At 40.0% G+C, this 8,761-nt stretch overlaps 1 protein-coding gene across 1 annotated transcript; it reads left to right on the plus strand.

Moving 5' to 3' along the window:
• Positions 1 to 3,513: 3,513 nt before the first annotated feature.
• Positions 3,514 to 5,871, plus strand: LOC107466613 (5'-adenylylsulfate reductase 3, chloroplastic). The gene is made up of 5 exons (XM_052253585.1): positions 3,514 to 3,734; positions 3,820 to 3,978; positions 4,075 to 4,180; positions 4,361 to 5,162; positions 5,282 to 5,871. Exons 1-5 carry the CDS (start codon positions 3,653 to 3,655, stop codon positions 5,510 to 5,512), a joined length of 1,380 nt encoding a protein of 459 aa, XP_052109545.1. The 5' UTR covers positions 3,514 to 3,652; the 3' UTR covers positions 5,513 to 5,871.
• The last annotated feature ends 2,890 nt before the right edge of the window (positions 5,872 to 8,761 follow it).

Here is an 8,761-nt window from a genome sequence, read left to right on the forward strand (position 1 = left end):
CCATATAGGGTGTCGGGGTAGGCTCTCAACTCTTTGTCATCTAACCCTAGCTTGTCGAAGGCGGGCTTGAAAAGGATGTCCGCCGAGCTTCCTTGGTCTACTAGGGTTCTGTGGAGATGGGCATTGGCTAGGATCATAGTTATCACCACGGGATCATCGTGCCCGGGGATTATCCCTTACCCATCTTCTTTTGTGAACGAGATAGTGGGGAAGTCGGGTGTCTCTTCCTCGACTTGGTAGACTCTTTTGAGATGTCTTTTGCGAGAAGATTTGGTGATTCCGCCTCCCGCAAATCCTCCTGAGATCATATGGATATGTCTCTCTGGGGTCTGTGGTGGTGGATCTCTTCTATCCATATCATCTCGCTTTATCTTTCCATGACCGTCCGACCTTTCCATGAGATATCTATCAAGCCGACCTTCTCTAGCCAGCTTTTCTATCACATTCTTAAGGTCGTAGCAATCGTTAGTGGAGTGACCATATATCTTATTGTCGTTGGTGGTGTGACCATATATTTTATGGTACTCGCAATAATCGTTGCGGCTTCCCCCTTTTTTATTTTTAATAGGTCTAGGGGGTGGCAGCCTTTCAGTGTGGCAAATCTCTCTGTATACATCCACTATAGAAGTTTTTAGAGGAGTATAAGAGTGATATTTTCTGGGCCTCTCGAGACCGAGTTCTTCCTTCTTCTTGACTTTCCTTTCCCTCTCCTTAGATGAGGGAGGGGGTCCAGGTCGCCAACTCAAGTCTCTTAATTTTGCATTCTCTTCCATGTTGATGTACTTTTCAGCCCTTTCTTGTACATCACTTAGAGAAACGGGGTGCCTTTTGGATATGGACTGTGAGAAGGGGCCTTCTCTGAGTCCATTGACTAGCCCCATTATGACTGCCTCTGTGGGCAGGTCTTGGATCTCCAAACATGCCTTATTGAACCTTTCCATATAGGCTCGTAAAGACTCTCCGACCTCCTGTTTTACTCCCAGGAGGCTCGGTGCATGTTTTACCTTGTCTTTCTGGATCGAGAATCTCATCAAAAACTTCCTTGAGAGGTCCTCAAAGCTGGTGATTGATCTCGGGGGAAGGCTATCGAACCACTTCATCGCTGCTTTCGATAAAGTGGTCGGGAAAGCCTTGCATCTCGTAGCGTCGGAGGCATCAGCCAGATACATCCGACTTTTGAAGTTGCTTAGATGATGCTTTGGATCCGTGGGTCCATCATAGAGGTCCATATCAGGGCTTTTAAAGTTCCTCGGAACTTTTGCTCTCATTATGTCCTCGCTGAAAGGATCTTCTCCGCCCGAGAGGTGATCTTCTTGTTCGTCGCGGGAGTTCTTGAGGGAGGATTCTAGCTGTAAGAGTTTTCTTTCTAACTCTTTTCGCCGTTCCATCTCCTCTTTGAGGTACCTTTCAGTTTCCTTCTGTTTCTCCCGCTTTTGCTCCAATTGTTCCAGGCGGCTATGGACTAATCCCATTAATTCAGCTACGTGGGATGGTCCGCCTTTTTCCGATTCACGCCCATCTGAGGAATTTACCTTCGGATTCTTCACTCCGGAGGTACCCTCTCTGTGTTGGTTGTTATCTTTCTGGTGTTGGGCCATGTCTTCATTGTCATTCCCCATGTCTAGATTCTCCTGTTCAGAATCTGTTTCCACATGGCCTTCTTCGTGGGATCTATCCGCCATCGATGGATGATCTCTCGGGTCCCCGGCAACGGCGCCAATGTTACGGTGGGTAACCAGAGATTAATAAGATGGATGACGTTTGACGGCCCAAGTGCACGAAGGAGGAGGACTCCGGATGGGTCTGCAACTCGGGAGGCTCCGTCCGACTTGTGATCGCGAGTGAATGGGGGGTGGTACCTGCAAAGACACTCCGATGCCTAAGTTAGCAAGAGTGTGAGCAGGTCTAGAGAGTATTGGACTTAGAGATACCTGAGGGGTGTCAGTGTATTTATAGTGGTGAACCAATAACCACCGTTGGAGTAGTGCCATATCTTTAGGGTGTTAACCGTCCCTATTATCTTGGGGAGGTTAAGATATGGTTTTACGAAGCGGTTAGAGAGATTTCAGGGGCGGTTACTCATTTGAATGAGTGTTTATCTGCCAGCTAATCTCACATCCGACTTCTTTATACCAAGACGTGGTTGATACCGACTTCTTATGTGGAGGTCGGTACTTAGCTAGGCTTAATCCTTCAGATTAGGCCTTTTAATTGGACCTGGGCCTTTATCATTGGGCCAGGGTATGAACAATGTGTATACTTTTTACTAACGGAATGGTCGATTCTTCATATCATAAAATTCACCGATAATGGAATTTGTGTAAAATTTTTCAGTAATTTTCTTTTCAATATAATTAAAAGAAAATTATCAAGAAATTCATCTTTTATTTTATTTCTAAGTTATTTTTCACAATATTACTAAATACTAAATATTTTTTAAAAAAAATTAAATTATACATAATAACTTATTACTCTTAAAAAAAGTTGGGGGGGCCGAGGCCGCCACTCGCCCCCTTATGTCCGTCCCTGGTTGGTGTATTGGTGACTTTGTGTAAGGAAAATAAAGTTGCCTTTGTATTGTAGGTCAAGTCGTCAGGGAATATTGTTGCTTTTTAATTTGGCCAATTCTCCTATGCTTTTAATTTTGGTGTCGAAATTGTCAAAGTTGCTTTTTGTAGTAAGTTTTAAATATTAAAAAATTATTTATTTTTATATTTTTTAATTTAAATATTAATATTTATCTCTTTTTAGTAAGTTAGGCAAGTGTATACAGACACCATGGCATACACCTTTTAATTTTTATTTGTTGCATTGTGTTTGGACTGAAGTGTCTCAGAATATAAATCATTGCTGATGTTTCTAGTTTGGGCTACCTTTTATACATTTTAAGCCCATTTGATAGATGTGGGTAGGATTTATGAGCTGGGCTGAGCAACAGTCCGCATACAGCCCAATTGAGGAAATTCATTCCGTTGACCAAAAACTCTGGCGTTTTGTAAGTGGTAAGCACTCATGTCAGCACTCAGCACACCACACTAATATAATCAGTAGTTAATAATTAATTAAGGCCGGGTCCGCAACATTAATTTGAATTGCCGAAGCAACTTGCACGTATAATCCAATAGAAAGAAGCTTTTCTACAAAGGAAGAAAGAAAGAAACATCCGAAGACTTTGCTTTGACCTTCCATCCAACTTAGAATGTAATCATTTTCCTTTTGAAAGTGATTCACTTGAATAATAATATCGATTTTGCTAGAGTAGTTATTAAGAATATAATATTAAGATATTAAAATAGGAGTATGGAGTATCTATCAAACTTCAAACACAGAATAAATAAACAAAAGAAGATCCTTGCGGAAGCTGACGGAAGGGATGAGTCATGCAGCGCAATGGAGGGTGCATGACACGTGCGCAAAATTCCCAAAAAAGCGTCCAGGTTCAATGAACCTGAAAGGCCGCCACCCATTTCTAACATTGTTTCCATTCATTTATAAATACGGTAAAGACCAGCTAACGAACTTCCCAACACAACACAAAATTAAAACTAATCCAACGATTAAACGAAACTAATTGGATCAGAATAAGAGATTAAGATATATCACTAATTACATTGCATTACATTCCATTCTCTAATCTCTAATCTATAATCTAATGGCCCTCTCTCTTGCTGCTGCTGCTTCTTCTTCTTCCACTGCCATTTCTACTTCTTCCTTTCCACGCGCTGACTCCAAAGGTAATCCAATCTCTCAATTTAAATTTCTGTCTTTTTTCTTTGTTTTTTTCTTTTCAAATTAAATTGAATTGAATTGTAAATTCAGCTCCGCAAATCGGTTCGATTAGGATTTTGGAGAGGCCTCAACCACGCCCCAATGGAGTTCTTAATTTGTCCCAAAAACAGAGATTGCTGAAACCCCTCAACGCTGAACCTAATCGCAATGACTCTATTGTCCCTCTCGCTGCAACTATCGTTGATTCCGGTACCCGCCCTTGTTTCTAAATGCTAAATTAATTTTTGTTTTCAGCTCCCCACTTATGTTGTTTATCATTGAATTTTTGCTTCCCCGTGAAAGAAGAGGAGGATTATGAACGATTGGCATTCGACCTTGATAATGCTTCTCCTCTTGAAATAATGGATAAAGCCCTCCAAAGATTTGGCAATGATATTGCTATTGCCTTCAGGTAAGCACTTTTTGTTCCCACAAATTATTTATTCGAATGGTCTTGTTATTGAATATAGCTTAATTTGTGTTGGACTTTGAAGTTCTTGTTCCTGAAAGTTGTAAATTTGAAATGCATTGTTTTGTATTCAAATATAATGGTGCTATCTAGGATTTTAATTGAGGGGCTTTGATCTTGTAGTGGTGCTGAAGATGTTGCTTTGATTGAGTATGCGCATTTGACGGGTCGACCCTTTAGGGTGTTCAGTCTTGACACTGGCAGACTCAACCCAGAAACTTACAGATTATTTGATGCTGTTGAGAAGCATTATGGAATCCACATCGAGTACATGTTCCCGGACGCAGTTGAGGTTCAGGCCCTGGTGAGAAGCAAGGGGCTCTTCTCATTCTATGAGGATGGGCATCAAGAGTGCTGCAGAGTGAGGAAGGTGAGGCCCTTAAGGAGGGCTCTCAAGGGCCTTAAAGCATGGATAACTGGGCAGAGAAAAGATCAGTCACCCGGTACTCGGTCTGAAATACCTGTTGTTCAGGTTGATCCTGTTTTCGAGGGATTGGATGGTGGAATTGGCAGCCTTGTAAAGTGGAACCCTGTTGCAAATGTCAAAGGGCATGACATATGGAACTTCCTTAGGACCATGAATGTGCCTGTTAATTCCTTGCATTCACAAGGGTATATTTCCATTGGCTGTGAGCCGTGCACAAGGGCGGTTTTACCCGGACAGCATGAAAGGGAGGGGAGGTGGTGGTGGGAGGATGCCAAGGCTAAAGAGTGTGGTCTTCACAAAGGAAATTTGAAACAGGATGATGCTGCCCAGCTTAATGGAGTTGCCAATGCAAATGACACTTCCACTGTTGTTGACATTTTCAACACCCCAAATGTGATCAACTTGAGCAGGACTGGAATTGAGAATTTGGTGAAAATGGAGATCCGTAAAGAGCCGTGGCTTCTTGTGCTTTATGCGCCATGGTGCCCCTTCTGCCAGGTAATCAAGAATTCCTCTTATTGAATATTGAATACTGTTACTGAAGATTATTTCTGTTTTGGCTTCTTTGGCTTTAACTTTTCATTGTATAACGGGATGTTTCTACCAAATTGCAACAGGCTATGGAGGAGTCTTATATTGATTTGGCAGAGAAATTATCAGGATCAGGGGTGAAGGTTGGAAAATTCAATGCAGATGGAGACCAGAAAGCATTTGCAAAGCGTGAACTGCAGTTAGGAAGCTTCCCTACAATATTATTTTTCCCCAAGTATTCATCTCGGCCAATAAAGTATACCTCGGAGAAAAGAGATGTTGATTCGTTGATGGCATTCGTCAATGCCTTGCGATGAGTGTTCATCAAGAAATTATTATTTGTCTTGGTTGTAATTCAATTTAGTTGTATAGGTTCAAAGTTCCTTCCTGAAATAAGATTATCATTCATTCTAAGATTCAGGTAATTCGTTGGAGTTGGAATGGCAAGCTTTGACTCTAGTTTAGCAGAATAAGATCCCCTCAGTTTTGAAAGTGTGATGTATTTGAATAGTTTTAGTTCTCAGTCAAAGTAAGGTTGTAGCAATATAATAGTCTTTTGTAGTGGGAGTTGTTGATTACTGGCTTGTTTTAGGTAAAGTGATTTATAGGTATGCGTTGTACTCTCTAAACTAATAAAGTTTATTGAAATTTTGGACGGCACTTTATTGCTCTTAAATTTTCCGAAATTATCTTTATAATAGCAATTAAATAAGTAATTTACTCAAACGAATGTTTATGACATTGCTATTGTGATGTGCCTTTCAATTTCTTTTTTCGCAATTCGAGGTGATAGTGTGTTGTATTGGAAGTCCTTTTATAGCACAAGGTATTTCATTTCATTAGACAAAGATCAAGATAGAGGAGATAATAAACCAACTTTACAGCGGTCCATCGTCCACAACAAAATATTAAGAAAACAAACCAATAGTATTTGATTATCATGACCCAAAAAATGGTATTAGATTGTGCGTTAAAAAACTAGTTTGCCCATATTATTTTATTTCTTGTGCTAGTTACTGACCAATTTTCGGTAGGGCATGTATCATATCCTGGATTTATAGACACACAAAATTAACATTACACTAAATCGACCCAACCAACATTGATTGTGAGAGGGAAAGTTGCAGTTCTTTTCATCAAAGCTTATAAACCCAAATATTTGGACTTCTTGTTACATAAGAGTCTCAGCTTCTCTAGAAAGATGGCAACCTAAACTTGAAAAAAAAATTGAGTTTTTTCCTAAATTTTTTCCTAAATTTAGACCCTTTTTAGTTTTTACAGTGCCAGCTAGAAGATTGCATCTGGCATTTCAGCAGTTCATAGTTGGATGCACAAATAGCAGTGTGGTGTCAGAAATACCATATGCACATCCTGTGTATGATGTTTCACGGTTTTGCTCACTTTCTCCAACTAACACTTGTTACCCACAGCCATTATTAGTCTCCCTTTACGGTTTTACATCCAATTAGCACAAATCTGCTGCTCACGAACAAGAAAATAATGCAGAATATCAAAATAACCAATGTTTTGGGTCTTGGCATTTCTTGTCACTTATGGAGCGGGACCCAGACCCAGATCAGTGTTGGGTAATATAAAATTGATCCAACAAAGTGCTGCATTATATTTAGTTATTTACTTATTTACATGCTGTATATGCTACTGGTTTTACACATCGCTAGTGGAATCCACTTCTTTTGGCTCCTAGGATCCCATTATTTCAGATTTTAATCGGAAACAGCTCATGACAATTTGTACTTTAATAGTGTTTGGAAAACTCAATAAAGGTTCAAAAACAAGAACCTAACAGCGGAAGCACTAAAAATAATTTTTTCACAACTTGTGCAATTAAATGGGCAACACCAAAGATACTCCAAACAGCAAATATAATGGCAGAAATTAAATAATCAGACACCAGAATTTTAACGTGGGAAAACTCCCAAAAGAGGGACAAAAAACCCATGGGACCTAGTCCAGAAAAAAACTTCCACGATCAGAATAATGGTACACAAACAGTCTTTCTAGTGACACTAGGGCATCTCAACAATCAACAAAATACATCACCAAAACTGGTGGAATCAACATAAACCCTCCACAAAAGTGGGTATCTCAAATCAGGCAACAGAGAAGGCAATACAACAAATAAGTTATATCCTAATGTTCATTTCTACACCAAGAATAACATACTAAAATTTCATAAGAAATGGAGCAAGTTTACCAAATCAATGTGATCAAAGTTGGCTTGCCCTTTTCCCCAATTTTCTTCTTCCCTTCGGCGTTGCTTCGTGTTTCTTTCTTCATTCAAAGGAATGAATCTTCTCTCTCTCACCTCCCGTGGCTTATGCCACTTTCTTTTATTTATTTGTTTTTCTATTTTTTTTTAAAGGTTGTGGGTTCCACTTGAGGTTGGAGACCCACCAACAAATCTCCCCCTCACCAACTCAAGTGGGGGTAAGCTGCTCTACCAAACCCGCCTTCTCTTTGTAGGAATCAAACTTCACTGCAGGTAAATTCTTAGTCATCATATCTGAACCATTATCATCAGTATGGATCTTCTCAAGTGCATATGACTTCATCTCAAGCGCTTGACGTATCCAATGATACATCACCTCTATATGTTTCGATCTAGAATGAAACGTCGGATTCTTGCTGAGATGGATAGCACTCTGACTATCACAAAATAACACAAACTTCTCTTGATTGATACCTAACTCTTGTAGAAATTTCTTCATCCACAAGAGTTCCTTAGAAGCTTCAACAACAGCAATGTATTCTGCCTCTGTAGTAGACAAAGCAACACATTTCTGAAGTCGGGATTGCCACGACACAGCTCCCCCTGCAAAAGTCATCATATAACCAGAAGTAGACTTCCTTGAATCAAGATCCCCAGCCATAAATCCACTTCACTGCTTGCCAGTGTTTCTTGCCAGGATTAGAGAGAAACTGACTAACAACTCCAACTGCATGAGCAATATCCGGCCTGGTGCAAACCATAACATACATCAAACTGCCAACTGCAGATACATATGGAATCTTCTTCATTTTCGCTTTCTCTTTCTCACTTGTAGGACATTGCTGCAAACTTAGTTTGAAATGACTAGCAAGTGGAGTACTAATAGGTTTGGAATTACTCATGCTAAACCTCTCTAAAACCTTCTCAATGTCCTTCTGCTGTGACAACCACAGTTTCCCATTCTTCCTGTCACGAGTGATACTCATGCCAAGGATTTTCTTTGCAGGACCCAAATCCTTCATAGCAAAGGATATGTTCAAGTCTTTCTTAAGACTTTCAATCTTCTTAGTGTCATGACCAACAATCAACATGTCATCAACATAAAGCAAGAGAATTATAAAATCACCATCAGAGAATTTTTTAACATATACACAATGATCAGAAGAAGTCTTACTATACCCATGACCTTCCATGAAGGAATCAAACTTCGTGTACCACTGCCTTGGCACTTGCTTCAACCCATATAAGCTCTTCTTCAACTTGCATACAAGATGCTCCTTTCCTTTAACCTCGAAACCCTCTGGTTGCTCCATATAAATTTCTTTATCTATGTCAC

Source organism: Arachis duranensis, chromosome 1, assembly GCF_000817695.3.
Source record: "Arachis duranensis cultivar V14167 chromosome 1, aradu.V14167.gnm2.J7QH, whole genome shotgun sequence".
Classification (NCBI taxonomy): domain Eukaryota; kingdom Viridiplantae; phylum Streptophyta; class Magnoliopsida; order Fabales; family Fabaceae; genus Arachis; species Arachis duranensis.

What these genes read in the sequence shown, in the direction of transcription:
- LOC107466613 (XM_052253585.1), top strand. Translation starts at nt 3,653, where the DNA reads ATGGCCCTCTCTCTTGCTGCTGCTGCTTCTTCTTCTTCCACTGCCATT. An exon ending in TCCACGCGCTGACTCCAAAG is followed by an intron (nt 3,735 to 3,819) that starts GTAATCCAATCT and finishes TTGTAAATTCAG; the next exon opens with CTCCGCAAATCGGTTCGATT. An exon ending in GATATTGCTATTGCCTTCAG is followed by an intron (nt 4,181 to 4,360) that starts GTAAGCACTTTT and finishes TTGATCTTGTAG; the next exon opens with TGGTGCTGAAGATGTTGCTT.